Genomic DNA, 16,538 nt, shown 5'->3' with positions numbered 1-16,538 from the left:
AAGGGGGAAGAAGAGGGTCAAACAGTGTAAATTTAAGAAGGCGTCAGGATGGAGGAGGAAAGGTCGGGGTGTTTGGGGAACAAGTGAAGCACGTCGTGACATCTTTGTAGATTGTGTTTGCTTTCTCTTATGCATGAAGAAAGCTTGCTTATTTTATATTATATCCAAAGATGCCTGATTATTGTATTTACCATTCTGTATCTATGTATGTATTTAACTTAGATGATGCATGTACTAGAGTGCTTGATTAAGAGCCTGTATGTTTTTTAAGTGCTGACTATAGTCAATAAATTCAACTGTTGTGTAATAACTGATTATTTTTGTGTGACACTGCGTATCAGGGTTGTGCAGATATTAACTCATTGTAAATCATCAGTTGTACAGTAGAGTGCTGAGGCCCTCTAGAGGCCTTTAATAATACTGCATCCTCACACATAATCACACAATGAGCCTCTTCTCTTGGTGTTGCTCCTTTATTTGAAACATAAAAGTACTTAACAGAACATTTATTTGTTTTTGAAATGTCAGAGATGGACATTTGTTCCTTTCAAAATCAACCCATCTCTTTGTTTCTCTCTCAGTTTCTCATTCATTCAATCATTTCAACATGATATCTGGAGCAAAAAAAAAGAAAAATCCACCATCCCCTGTAACTCAGTTTACAATCATTCTATCAGTCAGTCATTCATTGGCAAAAGTAAAAGTACAAATAGGCATGTTATGAGGAGGTGCTGGTGTCCTCCGCTCACATTTTGAAAAGCCACAAGCTTCATGTTAAGTCAACCATTTCTCTGGTTTTCACCCCTTTAAGGAAGAGATTGTTTTTATTTCAACTGGCCTGTTGGTCAACTTACCCGCTAAACAACAGGAGCGTGCAGAGACGACATCCACCGGCTCCGGGGACATCGCTGGCTCGTGTGCATCATGCTAAAACTTTCTAACAGCAGGGCCATGAGCTACAAACAGGAGACGGCTAGCTTAGCTTAGCATAAAGACTGGAAGCAGGGGAAACAGCTAGCCTCAAGTTCTCGCTTAAATTCAAAAATACACCCCTATCAGCATATTTAAAGTTCACTAATTTACCTGCACACACATTAAAATGTAAAAATAACAATTTTTAGGGGTTATAAGTTATAAGTGTAACACCCAGGAGCAGTGACTTCCTGGGGTCTTCTTGTCGATACAATGAGGTCACAAGGCTCTAGCAATGATTACAAGCCGAGTTAAAAAATACTTCCCACTACATGAGGAGAACAGAAGTGTCCACAAACTTTTGGCAAATGGTGGCAAAACCACCATCACCAGCAGTCAGATCTAAATAAAATCTAATAGCAACACCACTATAATCAATTCAATTAATTTAGGAAAATGCATTTTGGATCTACAGTAGTTTAGTTAAATTGCTTCAAGTATGTATCTTTGCTAGTGTTAGCAATGTAGCTAATTTGGGGGATTTAAATGATGTGAAGGTGGATTTCTTCCATGAATGCAGCATACAGCCGCAGACGCCAGGTGGATGTAACTCCTCGTAAAACCATGACTGGTTATTTTACATTCCTGTTTGTGTGGTGCGATTGAAGATTAATTATATAACATGTTGATTAGTCGGCGATAGAGGTGCTGGTTGGTGCATTTCTAAATTGCGGAGAGAGCCAGACTAGCTGTTCCCCTCTGCTTCCAGTCTATGCTAAGCTAAGCTAACCATCTCCCACAGACAGAAGACAGGTATCGTTTTTCTAATTAAACTCTTGGAAAGAAATTCCTTTCAGTTAATTTTGTCCTCGTTTCAGAAGAGTGGCTTCAAGATGATGTAGCATTTAGCTTTAGAGCTACTGCACATTATGCTAACGCTAATATCACTCAAATCAGTGTCTGCTGGAGCGTTAGCATGCAGCACCGGAGCCAACGATCAACCGGCTGCAGGCGGCTGTTCCCCAGGTTCTCATCACTTCACAGGTAATTTTACCAAAGCACACCAATCAGCACACAAGGTTCCTAACGCTTAACGATTGGCCGTGCCAGTTAGACTACTATAAACCCTGTTTTAGTGTCCTTGTTGGTCAGTGCAGTGGGTCACTACACACACATCTTGAGGTCCTAATGTAGTGTTGTGGGATGTGTAGCAGCTAGCATGGTGAAAGGTGTAGTGAAGAGGAGGGAGGGGGGGCATAGTGTTGAAAATGTTATTAGTGTTCAACATTTCTTTCTGTCAGTTACTCCTCCAGCCATGTGCCGTTAATTCTGGTTAGTGAGAAATAAACGGAGGTTCTAGCTTTTACACTGTTTCACATACTGAACGTCATCTGCCAGGCGGTCCAGGCGTCCTCCCGTCGCCACAGCCTCCCTCCACGTCCCCTACATCGCTCTGATCCTCGCCCTCCATCCCTTTCTCTCCGCCTCGCTCTCTCTCAGTGCTTCAGGGAGAAGTCCCCCGTGTTGAGGCGGGGCCGAGGCAGGGCCCCGAACATTTCCGTCCCGTCGGTGGCTCCGGGGGCCAGCAGGGCCTTCATACTGGCGGCGATGTGCTCCAGGTCAGCGCAGCCCACCTGGACGACAGACACACAGGGACCGGATGCTGACACATCACAGGCGGACTGGTTCACACGAGGCAGTTAAAGGGAGAACATCGGGACGGAAACGGAAATATTCCACAACATCTCCTCTGCTCTCATGCTTCTTTCTCGCTCTCAGGAAATAAAGACGTTCTGAAATGGTATTTGCAAAAACGTTTGCCTCACACACACTTTTACGGTCACATGAACTGATGGAGCCGCCGTGCTCATTAGTTTCATGCATCAGAACGCCGAGTCCTGAATAGTTTCTTTGTCTCGGACTCTCAACAGCATGAAATATGTCAGGATCAACTGACAAGAAGAAAACACAACAGAAAACAACAGATGCTAAATTATTCATTCATTAAGAAACCAGGCGGATTGAAACTGCTTTTATATTTTTAAGTTTACGTGAGGTCTGGACCACTAGGCGCTGGTTGGCCTGTGTCCTGAAGCAGGGTCAGTCTGGTTCTCTTTGGGCCACCTGGTTTCACTGAGCCTCACTGATCCAGCTGCTGTGCAGGAGTTTGCGATATTCAGCGGTATTAAAAATAAAGGCTTTAGATGAGCGTGGGAGTTATTATGCAGGCCTTTTAAACACACTCAGCATTTTTAATGTTTACAGTGAGAAATGAACAGATCGTTCCAAATGAATGATCCATTCATTCCCTTTATTTGTCTTGTGATGAATAAACTGTAATGAACAGGTGATACAAACAGTTCAAAGTGAAGTTGGCTGCTTCTGCTGCAGCACAAATAATATGAGAAAAAGGGCCTGAAGGAGGGAAAACACTGTATTTATTAAGCTAATGGCTCATGGATGTGACAGTGAGGGTACTTTTTATTATCTCATTGGATCTACAAAGATTTAATACTCAGAGAGTCTCCTCATGTCATCATTGTGCTTTTGTTAGTGTGGTAAATTACACGCATAGTTAATCACTGGGATAACCTTCCAGGCACCGGTAGTGATTTTCACTGTTCACACATGCAGCTACTTTCAGGAACATTTCAGTCTTGTGCCTTTTCACACACGCCGAAGCTAAAATAGATGGGACAGTCCAACAACTGGCAGTAATGCAACACATCCGAACGCCAACCGCCATAAACGTCAACAGACGACGTGTACGTGGCGTCATTTTCAGGAGCATGGTGGGCGTTTTTTGTCTCCTGTGATGTATTAATTATTCACCAGTTTAGAAGAAGTATTGTTTTAATGATCTACTGACTATAAACAAGTCGTGGATTCAAATACGTCATCAGTGAAGTCTCGTGATTGGTTCGCTCGCTTGGCGTGAAGCGCCTTTCGTCAGAACTCAGCACTTTAGTCCCTGTCAGGGTCCTGCAGGAATGATGACTCAGTTTTTCCAGCGGTCTGATTGGTCAATACTTAACCCTGCAGCATAGGTTACCATGGTGATCTACCCCGGTTTAAAGTAAGCCAGCTAACCCGCTCCTCTCGCTGTGAGAGGCAGACCCCAGAACATTTTAACCTCTGTGTGAAGCGATCTGCGCTCACCCGTTCTCCGCTGTTGCTGTCTCCTTGAGCGGATCTGGTTCCTCTGCAGCCCCACACAGGCACAGACACAGGCAGCGAGCGGGCCAGAGCCATCGGGTGAGCGTGGCGGGACGAGTACGCGGCCTGACCCATGGCCATGCCGCGCGCCGGCGGGGGGGCATCCTCACTCAAAGAGCCTGGGACAGGTAGAAGAGTGAGTGTGGATACTGCGCTGGTGTGACCACCTTCAGTCAGCACGCCGGACTCTTACCATCAGTGCTCTCCTCCTCCCCGTCGGACTCAAAGAACGGCTCGCAGTCCCGGGACAGAGAGTCCTCGTCCATGGAGAAGACACCTGAAGCAAAACCACGATAAAACCTCAGAATCGATGCAAATGATGCATTTATAAAGAGTAAAAGCCAACAGTGCTGCTCCTCACCAGCACTTTCATTCCCGTAGGGTCTCCTCTCATCCATGTCCTCCTCCTCTTCCTCGTCCTCACACTCTTCTTCCAAGTCCACAATCCCAGATCTCTGCCTCCCCCGCTCGGCCTCCAGAGCACCCTTCTCCCGTTCCCTCTCTCCGTTGCCGCCCTGCCCGGTCCCAGCTCCTGAGCTGTAGATTGACGGGTAGCTTTGGGAAAACAGTCTGCCATTGGGACTGACTCCGCCCACCCCGCCGTCTCCGGTAAAGCTCTGAAACGACAACAAGCATCCATCATGATATGGATGTAAGCACTCTGAACGAGCATCACAGTATGCAGCACATGTGGGCCACTCACCCCCCTGAGTCCAGGGTCCGAGGTCAGGTCAACCACCAGCTTGGTTCCTCCCTCTCCCCCCGACTGGCGTGTGTGCTTTTGGGCTGTTAGCATGGTGGTGGAGTGCAGCACGCCGATGTCGTCCATGTATCGGCGCGCCGACTCGGCCAGAAACCCCTGACCCCATACATTGTAGGAGAAATCACACTCCTTAGGAAAGGCACTGCCGCTCTCCCGTTTCCTCCTCCCATCTCCGTCTCCAGCTGACAACCGGAACTTCTTACAGGCTGTAAGGATGGCCAGGTCGCAGCCAGACTTTTGGCAATACGTTTCCGCCGCAGAAAGTAGCGCCAGCCAGCTCTCCTTGTGGTTGTCTGGGATCTCAGGCTCGGATGACTGGGTGATGGAGGCCATGATGGTGCTAAAGACTGTTTACGGCGTTCTTAAATGGACTGACTTGATGAGATAACTGAACGATGCTGATGAACGAGGTTTGGACTAATCAGAAGGGGGCACCAAACTTAATACGGTATCGACAGATAACTTTGGTAGCTGTGGTTCGTCTGACTTTGCTTGTGTGCGGTCTGTCCTGCTGGTGTACGGTTGCTTTTTGCACTGGTGAAGATGCGGGGAAATAATGATCAATCAGGTAGAGGCACTGGGTGACTTTAAGATATGATATATAGGGTGGTGTCCTTCCACACTGCAGAGCCAGGGGAGAGAAGAGATGTTTTCAAGTTGCTGGTGATACCTGGAGAGAGAAGAAAAAACCAAGGTTAGCTGTAAAACAACAAAAAGGAGATGTCACTCAGAGCAACCAGGTGTTTTTTCTGCAGATGTGCATCACCTGTGCAGAAAAACACATGAACCCAACGTGTTTAAGCTCATCTGTCCAGTGATGTCGCAGCCCTCACCACCTCCACGAGCTGCCTGACAGCGAGCCATGCTAACTGTGGCGTTAGCTTCAGCAGCTTTGCAATGACCCTGCTCTCTTTGCCTCGCTGCCACCCTCACATTCGCCCCTGCCTCGCTTGAAACTGCACGCTGCGGGCTTTCCTGCACGGCTGCTGTCGCTCGCTGCAGCTGCTGTTGTTGATCTTGTTGTTTATTCAGTGTTGTGTGCAACCTCCTCATTATGGAACCACATTTCACCTCCATTTTTCAGGCTTTCAGCAGGAGCCGAGACGCCCAAGTAGAAATCACAGAAACGAGGGAAGATGTTCGCCTACCTGTTCAGTTTCTTTCTTCCACGTTGCCAGATGTTTCTCAATCTTTAACTTTACTTCTTTTTGTCATACGTGTTCTGCCTTCTCCAACGGTTTCTCTCCCCCAGCTAGGCTCCACACCAGCAGCAACTAGCAGGGATCATTAGCGTCTTTTCCTGTTGAGATTTTCAAAATAAGAGCCGTGGCATTAAACACGTTTTTGTGTTGCACAGATGCAAAGCTGTAAATAAAGAGATGTTTTATATCCTAGTGAAGACTGTGTGGTAATGCAAAACAAATGAAGCTTTGCTGGATGTCCGAAGCAACATTTACTCAAATATGACATGCTCTGCTCTCAGCATGCAGGTCAGTCAGGTAATCAGTAATTTTGGCAAAACTGTGTTTAATTAGTTCACATGAATTGAATTAATTCCAGGTAGCAGCTGTTATAATCTACAAGTGTACCAATCAGAGCAGAGCACGGCAGCTGAAACTGAAAATGTAGGATTTGTCAACGGACAAGCACACAACTCAATACATTTAAGGAATAAAGTTTTTTATTTGGGTTTTGCCTTTCAAAAAAAACCTCCTATGATTATTATTATAATTATTATTATTTCCTGGAAACTTGCTACAATTCAACATAAAACATTTTAGGAAAAATTTGACCCATAAAGGGTTCCCAAATATTGTTGTTACTTATCAGATATCGATGCCCCATGTTATGCAGGACTCATCCCGAAAAAACGTAAGACGTTATTTCTGATTAAAAATCAGGTTTAATCTGTTTTATTCTAGTGAAATCCTGAACCTTCAACTGGATTGATCGCGTGACAAAACATTTTTAATTTGAAGGCTAATGGCGTCGTCTCTCATCCGGTTCTGTTTTCGCTAACTTGACGCAGCTCTGACGTCGGCTGTTTACTGACTTCCAATCGAACGCACGTTGTACACGTGACCGTGGGCGGGCTCGTACTCGCCTTGTTCTCGTGCACGTGTACACCCCACCTCACCGAAGCCCACCTATCAACCGCTCTCAAGTCACATGATTACTTTGTTTTTAAATAGACAAAAAGAAACGAGTCAGTGCAGCTGTCAAGTCATTGCTGTGGAGTAAAAATACCCAAGTAACAATGATGGTGTTCATATGTTAATATTAAGATTATCCATATCAATTATATAAACTTTGTTATCAAACCTGCACCATGTAATTTATTCCAATAAACAGACCAACATTAAATACTGCCACCAGCTTGTCGGTTGCTCTGCTGTTTGGTATGGTGCAGGTACCTTATATTGACTTTCTAGAGCTTTTATTATATTATATTATATTATATTATATTATATTATATTATATTATATTATATTATATTTATAACAGACGAAATACCTGAACATGCAATTATTAGTGTGATAACTAAACATGAGTAATATCAGAACTGGTACTAATTGTAAAACTAATTTTCTGGTTGGTCTTCAGTAACGAGGGAACAGGGTTGTGAAGAGTTGTGATTATTTACTAACCCCTAGTGGCCATGATAAGAAACTACATCAAAACATCCCGTATCCTACCACTTCCTGTAAGAACTTTCAAAATAAATGTAAATAAAAAAAAACTACTAGAAACTCGTATTACTATTTGTCCTAAAGCTGGCTGAGAGTATCGTCTATTATTTCTCTTTTTTTGTGAAAAAAATACCATAAACCAAAACTTGATTGGCTCGCGTTCCTCCATCTTTGTGGGGCGGGGCTTCCGTAAGCAGGAAGTGTGACGTAACATTTATTTTGGATAAACGAAGTCGAGGCAGAGGCGACCGAAGAATGGAGCAAGCTGCTGCGGAGGATTACAAGGTATTTTCAAGTTTTTACAACATTTTACCGACAGTATTTGAATTTGCAGATGTTGACAGCTCTCCCCCCTCTCGACTGTGACATTTCGGATGGATCTACTCGAGCTTGCCGTCAGTGTTAGCTGTTGTTATCAAGCTAGCTGTGGGTTCACAACAACATTCGATAATATAAAGCAGGACACTGTCAGCTAACTAACATGTAGAGGGATATCGATATCGATCGATGTCAATAGCTGTATTTCTAATCGTGCAGTCTTTAAAACAAAGTGAGCCGATACCAGATCGTCGTAGTAAATGAAGTCTGCCAAAGTTTTCCTTCTTTTACAGACTAACCTGCCAGAGGAGCCACGCTGTGATCATGTGATCTGTCACTGACCAGCTCTTTAATGTCTGAGTCACTTTCCTTCCACAGTTCAGCTAATTGATGCCACGCTTCAGGATCTTTGGTCGTGTTGTTTATGCTAAGAAAAATCTGAATGTGAGAAAGTAATCAGGAGATTAACAGAACAATTAGTTGAACTCATTTTAGATACAATCACCATTTCGCCAAGCCTGTTCCCACGACTGCAAACTGGCTCAACCTGAAGCAAGTCATGTTTTTGTGTCAGCTCACGCTTACATTCATGTGGTTCTTCTTTCTCCTCAGCTCATATTTGAGAAGGAGGGGGTGTATCTTCACACAAATGCCAAGAGGAGTAACCAAGACACAACCATCCCAGGGTTCATCCGGGTTGTGGAGCGGGTAAGCAGATCTGTCAAGGTTGTCAAGATACGGAGGGACATTAAAAAAGCATGTTATTATTAATGAGCATGCATTTGTTTCTAGGCTGGGGTGCCGGCTTTAGAGTGGAGCCCTCTGGAGGATGAGGGTCGCAGCGCCCCTGCTGTACTCTACAGCAAGAAGGTCAGTAATCATCTGTTTGTTACACATGAAAATAAAATATTATAGTTTATTGTTTTTCTATCTGATCCTTCAAACCGCTTCTTCTGAATTAGGATGGAGAAGGAGGCGAGGAGGACACAAACTTCGACCCGGGGTATGAGCCAGACTGGGCGGTTATCAGCACAGTGAAGAAAGACCGAGAACATGTTCCAGTCAGAGATTCAGGTGCAGTTTACACCTCTGTCACTGTGGGTGATGTTCGGAAAGGATGCACAAAGCTAAATGTCATCCGTTTCCCCTGCAGGTCAGTGGTCGTTCTCGCTGCCTCTCTCAGAGTTATACTGTCTCCGGAGGGCTCGCTTCTCATTGGGTCGAAACTTCCTGGTGCTGACGAGCAGAGGAGGCCACCCGCTGCCTCCTCTGCACTTCCACAGAGGAGGAACCAGGGAGCTGCTGAGGGCCCTGCAGCGATACATCATCCTGGACCAGTAAGCAGCAGTTTCTGGAAGCGTGACAGCTGATGTGGCCTTTCAGACAGAGCTCAGCTGTCACATGAATGGGGAAAACCCATGACATGGTTTCTGTTGTCGCCATCAGGTCACCGGTCGACGGGCGGCTCTTCCTTGCCTACCCTCATGACTCAGGAGCTCTCTCTCAGTCCTTCGATAAGCTGCAGCTCCTCGACGATGGAGGCTCCGATCTTGTTTCGGTAGTTTGGTTTGATTTTATATGTTTTTATGTTCTGAGTTAGAGCAGATATTGATCATGCGATCTCTATTATTAGCTTGTTGATTAATGGTCAGTGGCTCACTGATCCAGACGCTCAGTATCGCAGCACATGACTGAGGAGAAAATAGAAACCCTCCTCTTCGTCTGTTTGTGATTCTGTTCTTTCTTTCTGAACAGAGATTCATCCAGGACCCGTACGCCACCACATTTGGCGGATTCTCCAAAGTCACCAATTTCTTCAAGGCGGCGCTTCGACCTCCAGATTCGGCCGTCTACTCGCGGAACTCTCAGGATCCAAGTCTGCCCCCCCAGTCGGATGAAGAGCCGGGCTTCGAACTCATCACCTGCGTAAGAGAAGGAAACCGAGAACGCAGTTTAGAGCACACAGCCGTGTCTCATACGTGGAGATTACAGATACTTCTAATACTCAGAGACATGAGAGTCGTAAATCAGCTGTTAATGTTTGTGTCCGTCTTTCCATGAAGGGGGTGGAGCTCGGTCCCAGACCAGGTGTAACCAGGGGACCACCTCTGGACAGATGGGAGGAGTTTCTGGACCCAGAGGGGCGAGTGAAGAACCCAGAGAGGATCAAAGAGCTGGTGTTCAGAGGGGTAAGACAGCAAACACAGTAACAGTACGTCTGGTAGACGCGTCTTGTTTACTGTCCCAGCCCTCTGTCTACCACATGAACGTGTTTTCATGTTGTCTGTGTTCGTCGCAGGGTGTCACGCCGACCCTGAGGAAGGAGGTGTGGAAGTTCCTCCTGGGCTTTTATCCGTGGAACAGCACTGCCAAGGAAAGAGAAGACATTCTGCGGGTCAAAACGTTCGTGTTTTATCGCTGAGCATCCCCTCCTAACTCTTTTTAATGCTTAAAGGAATAGTTTGACATTGTGGCAAACAGGCTTATTTGTGTGATGTTACAGATGTGTTTTAACATTATGTTTGAAGATTTAGAGGTTCCAGAGTTTTGAGGCACGATCAAGAAAAGCTGCCTCTCTTTGCCTTTTAGTTCTGGCCTCAGGAACAAACAAGAGGTTTGAGTCGGAGGACTTTTTTGGAGTCGGGGTTGTATGAAGCTGCAGCCAGTTAGCTTAACATCCATGGGTCTTGTTGTCACGGCGAGGTTGCCAGGCCACCAGTGACTGTGCCGGGCCCAGAAACGATCCTACACAAACATTTCATGTCATTGTTTCACTTCAGTTTTTGTGCGACTTAAACAAACGTGTTAATGAATGAGCTTTAGTGTTGTCAGGTGGATCCTGTTTCTTTTGAGCAAGGCTAGCTGTTTCCTCCTGTGCTAAGCTAAGCTACCTAGCTGCCGTCTGTAGCTTCATACTTACCTTACAGACATGAACGCAAATAAGCAAGTTTGCCAAAATGTCAAACCTTTCCTTTGAGGTGGTGTGATGCCTCTGTGTCCGCAGGGACGAGTACTTCCGGATGAAGGTGCAGTGGAAGTCGGTCAGCGAAGAGCAAGAGATGAGGAACTCCCTCCTCAGAGGATACAGAAGCCTGATAGGTCAGTCTGTCGGTAAACAGAAAGTCTGTTCAGCGTGTCGGTCAGCAGCCTGACAGCTGCAGCAGACGCTGAAGTTGAACTGTCTTTGTTGTGTCGTGACAGAGAGAGACGTCAGCAGGACGGACAGACACAACACGTTCTTCTCCGGGAACGACAACCCGGGACTGACTCTGCTTCATGATGTGCTGATGACATACTGCATGTACAACTTTGATCTTGGTGTGTATGTCTGAACAGAGGTGCACTAACACAGTAGTAAATTTAACAAAGGTTATGATAATAATAACAATAATAATAATAATATTAATGACTTAAATTACTTCTAAACAAGTCGCTGTAAAAAGAGCATCGTATGTCTTAAATCATTAATTTGGTCAGATTATGTTCTCACCAGTTTTTATTAATCGTAATAAGCCTTAAAAATGGCAAGATACAGATTTTTCTGTTGATTACAATTGATTTTTTGTTCATGAAAGCGATGTTTTAGCTGATCTGAGCTGCTAATGATCATTCAGGCAGATGAATCTGCGTCACCTGACGCTGTTGTTTCCATCTGTCCGTCCAGGTTACGTCCAGGGGATGAGCGACCTCCTGTCTCCTCTGCTGTTCGTCACCCAGAACGAGGTGGAGTCCTTCTGGTGCCTGACGGGCTTCATGGAGCTGGTGGTTAGTAGAAATATATATCTTTGTCTTTGAAATTCAGTCACAAACAAAGTGCAGTTTGGTTCCTGTGTTTGCATTCATTCAAGTCATCGGAGAACAGGACGTGAGCAGCAACACAGAGCAAAACAAAGTTTAAACGCAGACCTCATTGTTCCTGCTTCGTGCGGTCAGTTCAATGATTCCTCTGTGGTGACTTGATGCTTCATCAGCTGCTCTGATTTAAATGAAAAGAGGAAGCGCACACTGTTCAAGTCGCAGCAGTTTTATTGTGGTTCCGATGTCTTTCGGTTTGATCTGTTGTTAAGGTTTCGAGTTGAATATATGTGTATAAATAGTCGTATTTTGAAAGTGACAAATCTTTCCTCCTTTCCTCTGCAGCACCAGAACTTTGAGGAGTCTCAGGAGGCCATGAAGCAGCAGCTGCTTCAGCTCAGCATCCTGCTGAAGGCTCTGGACCCGGAGCTGTGTGACTTCCTGGGTTAGTCAGCCGATACTCGTCCAGTGAGGCTGGATTAGATTAAAATAAACAAATCCTGAGGCGAAGCTTGTAGCCAAAGTTATTAGGATAGAGCGCCGAAAAGTAGGGCAGAAACAAGAATAAAGCAAATGAGAGGCTATTATAATATAATGCAGCCTCTAGGTTATACATGAGAATCTATTTATTACACACATTTATCTGCAGGTGGGCGCCATGTTGACATGCATGATGAGCATGAAAAGGAAATAATTAACTGAATTTAATGAATTTCTAGAGAAAAAAAGTGCTGAAGACTTAACTTTGGTTATTATATATTTATAAAAAGCTCACTCTTCTGTTTCTGTTAGTCACTAAATTAAAAGAAGTAAATTAATTAAACGTCTTTGCTCGATCAGACTCTCAGGACAGCGGCTCTCTCTGCTTCTGTTTCCGCTGGCTGCTCATCTGGTTCAAGAGAGAGTTCGCCTTCGAGGACATCCTCGTCATGTGGGAGGTGAGTGTGCTGAATCTACAGCAGCCGGAGCGCGGTGGTGACATGAGGCTCCTGTAAACCTCAATGTGTTCATATGATGGCATGAAGATTCATGTTAAAAATGAGACATTTATTGAGACATCTTCTCGATGTTATTGCTCGTTTAATGTGTCTGTTCTCAAATTAAATGAGTTTACAACAAGTATCGTTTTGTCACATCCTTTCTTCTTCTGCAGGTCCTTTGGACTCGTCTTCCATGTGACAACTTCCACCTGCTGATCGCATGTTCGATCCTGGAGTCCCAGAGAGGAGAGCTGATTGGCTCAGACCACGACTTTAACACTATTCTGAAGGTGAGTGAGTGAGTGAGTGAGTGAGTGAGTGAGTGAGTGAGTGAGTGAGTGAGTGAGTGAGTGAGTGAGTGAGTGCGAGGAGTTACATTGTCCATAAATGTACACTTTTTCACCGTGAACCTCTTCCCCCGTTGTGAACTCTCTTCAGCACATCAACGAGCTGACGATGAAGCTGGACCTGCACAGTGTTCTTTGTGGAGCAGAGGCCATCTACCTGCAGCTGATTCAGTGCAAGGTGAGACTCAGTCTGGAGGCAGTGCAGTGTCCCAGTCTGTGTTGCAGTTCTGGTTGTAATGGAAAGCAAAGATGAGGCACCATCCCTGTTTTTTAACAACATAATCTAGAAAAAGAACCTTTTCAGAAGCTGTGAGCTCAATGATTGCTGGTCACGTGATTCCTAAGGGGTCACAACCAGACAGGCCTTCATTTTAAGGGGTCACAGGGCAGAAATGATCAACACATCCCCAGTTCTTTAGTGTCCAAGTCTTAACATGCAAACATGACTTTTTGTATTCTTATGTGTTAAACATTGCATGGACATGTTTGGAAGAAATGAGTGAAACTTCCACTCATGTTTTATCATTGCACAGGTTACTTGGTTACTTGTGTACTGGTACTTTTTCTGCTTTTACTCATGTTCCACTGTAATAATAATCAATCTGCTCATCTGTTTCATTAAATTCGTATTACATAGTGCTCATCTTTATCCTCGCAGGGATCAAAATTGTTGATTGCAGTTTTTTCTCATTTTAAAACTCCACGTATTATCAGTTCTGATCAGCATCCTGTTTGAGTTTGGTTTGCCTCGCTAGTTATTTTGCAGATCAGCTGCTAAATCAAAGTAAACAAATTATTTAGAAATGCATCACTTTACAGGAATATAGGAAGATGTGTTTCTGCAGCTTTTTCCTCATTGTAAAACCAGCTGTAATGGAAATCAAAGCTTTTTCTTTAGAAAAACAGTACAAACAAACAAGGATGGATTACAGATTCTCAGGTGGCACAACAGCTTCATCTTAGTCGTGCATATTGCTTGAATTTGACACCCCCTCCTCCTTCTACCCTCCCCAGGAGCTTCCCCTCAAGGTGCAACAGGTTCTGGGTCTCTACATCCCCTCCAGCTCTGAGGAGGACAGCCCAGACTCCCAGGCCAGCGAGACGCAGCGCCTCCTCAGCCGGTCCCAGGCAGGAGCTGCTTCAAGTAATTCAGCATGTGGTCCCACTTATCCTTAAATCTGAAGGTTAACAAGAAATGTATGAAAGATATTTGTATATGAAAAAAAATATATATATACTGTACATGACCCAGTGAAGGCTGTTGTTACTGTTTGTCAGGGGCAGGGGGCGCCATTGAGGTGTTTTTCTTTTTAATATACTCATGAATGTAACAATTCAAGATGTTTAAACACTATACTTGCAGTGCTCCTTTTCTGTGTCATGTGTGTTTACATGTCCTATGTCTCTGCTGAAGTACTGCCATCCTTTCTGCTCCACCCGCCTTTACCTGCTGCTCTTTTGCCTCGCCGCAGATGATTTAATCATTGTTTTCATCGCCGCTCGTCACTTGCAGTCTACGCCCAGTGCATTTTGTGAAGTTTGTTTTAGATTTCCATTGCGTCCCCTCGCCTCAAAAGGGAAGAAGCTGAAGGACGAGCTCACTGGCAGCACCTTGTTAGTACTGTATCATGCCATTCCAGCCCTATGCAAAGTTTTTGCATGCCTTATAGTTTTCACAAGTGGCGTGGTAATATTTAAGCCTTGTAATTATCTGTAATATGTCATAATGTTTTCATCCGCTGATTATTACCAAATAAATGGTTGAATCTTAATAAAGCGGGTGTATAAACTTTATTTTGTTCCTTTCAGCAGACTCTCTCTCAGCGAGTCAACTCACAGCCACCATCTGATTTATGGATCACTGCCTCCGACTACAGCCTCTGAAATCAACACCTCTTTAAATCTGTTCCAACCAAAGCTCGTTTGCAGCATCTGTCCCTAGATGAGCCCACATACAAACACAGAAAACTCAACAAGAACATACAGACACACACAGGTCAGGAGACACTTCCAGGACAGAACACGAAACAACAAGAAAATACATACAAAACACAAACAATACAAGGAAACTACCATAAAAGTCAATGACAAGACGTGGAGTTCATCATATTGATGCCCTGAACAGAGGAAGTTCTCTGTAGAGGTGACTGAGAAGAAGCTGCACAACAGCAGGAGCCTCGTTTTCAAACATTTACGTCTGAGTTCAATATGAGCGAATTTAACGGAATGATCTGAACTAGATGGTCTGTAACACAGTATAAAGCGGTGATAAACATACAGGTTTTAACTCTGTGAAACTGGATGCTTTTGTATGAACAGACGATCAATGACAGTTTATCACAGTTGTAATTATATGAGAAGCTAGAATTGTTGAATTAGTTTGTGCTTTAATAAACACAGTATCCTTACATCAGCTCATGACTATAATGGGCTTAAAACACTGTTGATATACTGCTTATAGATGATAAACGGTGGCTGGTTGGTGTGAAGTTTCTCAGTTGCATTTAATGAAAAGCATAATTTTGTCCCATAAAACACACAAAAACTTGAATTATGGGCTCAAGCTGTGAGGAACTAATTATTCCAGTGTAACAGTAACAGCTCATTGTTTATGTAGTGTCCTAACTTGTGAACTGGTTAAACTTTGGCCTTTCCCCTCTCCTCCCCCACTGGCCAGCAGGTGTCTGTGTGAGGTGAATGGCTGAGGGGAAAATAGGACCTCTGTTCTCCACTGTCCCGGGAAATGAGCTGGAAAATGAGGGGCGGGGAGCCACACCTCCTTCTCAGGACCCGCTGCACTCCTCTTTTGGCCGCTTGCTGTCTCCTTCCCCCTCGATCCATGTTGTTTGAATACAGCTGCGATGTATGAATTTAGCAGGCTGCTTAAACAGGCCGACGATCTGTCACTCTGTCGCCCCCCACCCGCACCCCCCTCCATCCACCCAAACCTGACCTCACTTGACTGGCAGAGGCAAACTTACTCAGTCCTTCATTCAGACTCAATCTGCTTTCAGCGCCTCTCAAAGCCTGTTTAATGGGCAAAGGCCTTGTCGACAGCTTTAAACCCCATATTCTCTCACTAATGCTACAATCGACTACGTGTTGGAGGATTATAGTCTCTTCATGTCGTCATTGACTTAGAGAAGCTGTCATCTGCAGTAGATGAGGTGTCTGAAGGAGTATCCACATCCTTTACTGAAGTAAAAGTACTAATACCACGCGGTGAAAATACTGTCAGCACGTAGCTGAAGTATGAAAAGTAAAAGTAAAATGTTCCCTGTCAGTGCGACTTTATATACTGTTGGCTGGTTTAATCTACAGTGATGCATCATATTCTATCAGATCATCATATGTTTGTGGCGTGGCTGTCCTGTGACAACCTCGTATCTCCAAAAACAACCTGTTTTCAGCTTTGTGACGACTCATTTTCCAGCTGATCGAAGAGGTTCTAAGCTGAAGAAGGAGTAGAAATTTTCTCAACACATCGAGGAAAACTTCATCCTTCAGTTTATCACAA

General features: G+C 44.6%; 2 protein-coding genes across 2 annotated transcripts; one reads left to right on the top strand and one right to left on the bottom strand.

Annotated features, from left to right (window-relative positions):
* Positions 1–457: 457 nt before the first annotated feature.
* akt1s1 (AKT1 substrate 1 (proline-rich)) lies at positions 458–6,177 on the bottom strand. Its single transcript, XM_041957918.1, has 6 exons — positions 6,040–6,177; positions 4,832–5,561; positions 4,490–4,745; positions 4,322–4,405; positions 4,072–4,247; positions 458–2,546 (listed from the first exon to the last, which is right to left on the bottom strand). Exons 2-6 carry the CDS (start codon positions 5,222–5,224, stop codon positions 2,409–2,411), a joined length of 1,047 nt encoding a protein of 348 aa, XP_041813852.1. The 5' UTR covers positions 5,225–5,561; positions 6,040–6,177; the 3' UTR covers positions 458–2,408.
* A 1,635-nt stretch (positions 6,178–7,812) lies between these two features.
* tbc1d17 (TBC1 domain family, member 17) lies at positions 7,813–14,791 on the top strand. Its single transcript, XM_041956699.1, has 17 exons — positions 7,813–7,866; positions 8,512–8,607; positions 8,692–8,769; positions 8,862–8,973; positions 9,053–9,236; positions 9,346–9,457; positions 9,655–9,825; positions 9,963–10,088; positions 10,199–10,302; positions 10,904–10,998; positions 11,101–11,217; positions 11,564–11,664; positions 12,040–12,139; positions 12,535–12,632; positions 12,848–12,964; positions 13,113–13,199; positions 14,036–14,791. The coding sequence occupies exons 1-17, from the start codon at positions 7,837–7,839 to the stop codon at positions 14,195–14,197; spliced, it is 1,890 nt and encodes a 629-aa protein (XP_041812633.1). The 5' UTR covers positions 7,813–7,836; the 3' UTR covers positions 14,198–14,791.
* The last annotated feature ends 1,747 nt before the right edge of the window (positions 14,792–16,538 follow it).

This window comes from Chelmon rostratus, chromosome 17, assembly GCF_017976325.1.
Source record: "Chelmon rostratus isolate fCheRos1 chromosome 17, fCheRos1.pri, whole genome shotgun sequence".
Classification (NCBI taxonomy): domain Eukaryota; kingdom Metazoa; phylum Chordata; class Actinopteri; order Chaetodontiformes; family Chaetodontidae; genus Chelmon; species Chelmon rostratus.
Note: the sequence above shows the minus strand (reverse complement) of the source record. Positions and strands in the feature narration are given on the sequence as shown.

Bases quoted from the DNA above. Each gene is read 5' to 3' on its own strand.
- akt1s1 (XM_041957918.1), bottom strand. From the start codon at position 5,224: ATGGCCTCCATCACCCAGTCATCCGAGCCTGAGATCCCAGACAACCAC. The intron at 4,248-4,321 runs GTAAGAGTCCGG...TACCTGTCCCAG, and splicing joins GGAGGAGGAGAGCACTGATG to GCTCTTTGAGTGAGGATGCC. The intron at 2,547-4,071 runs GTGAGCGCAGAT...TCTGTCGTCCAG, and splicing joins ACAGCAACAGCGGAGAACGG to GTGGGCTGCGCTGACCTGGA.
- tbc1d17 (XM_041956699.1), top strand. From the start codon at position 7,837: ATGGAGCAAGCTGCTGCGGAGGATTACAAG. The intron at 8,770-8,861 runs GTCAGTAATCAT...CTTCTGAATTAG, and splicing joins CTGTACTCTACAGCAAGAAG to GATGGAGAAGGAGGCGAGGA. The intron at 9,237-9,345 runs GTAAGCAGCAGT...TGTCGCCATCAG, and splicing joins CGATACATCATCCTGGACCA to GTCACCGGTCGACGGGCGGC.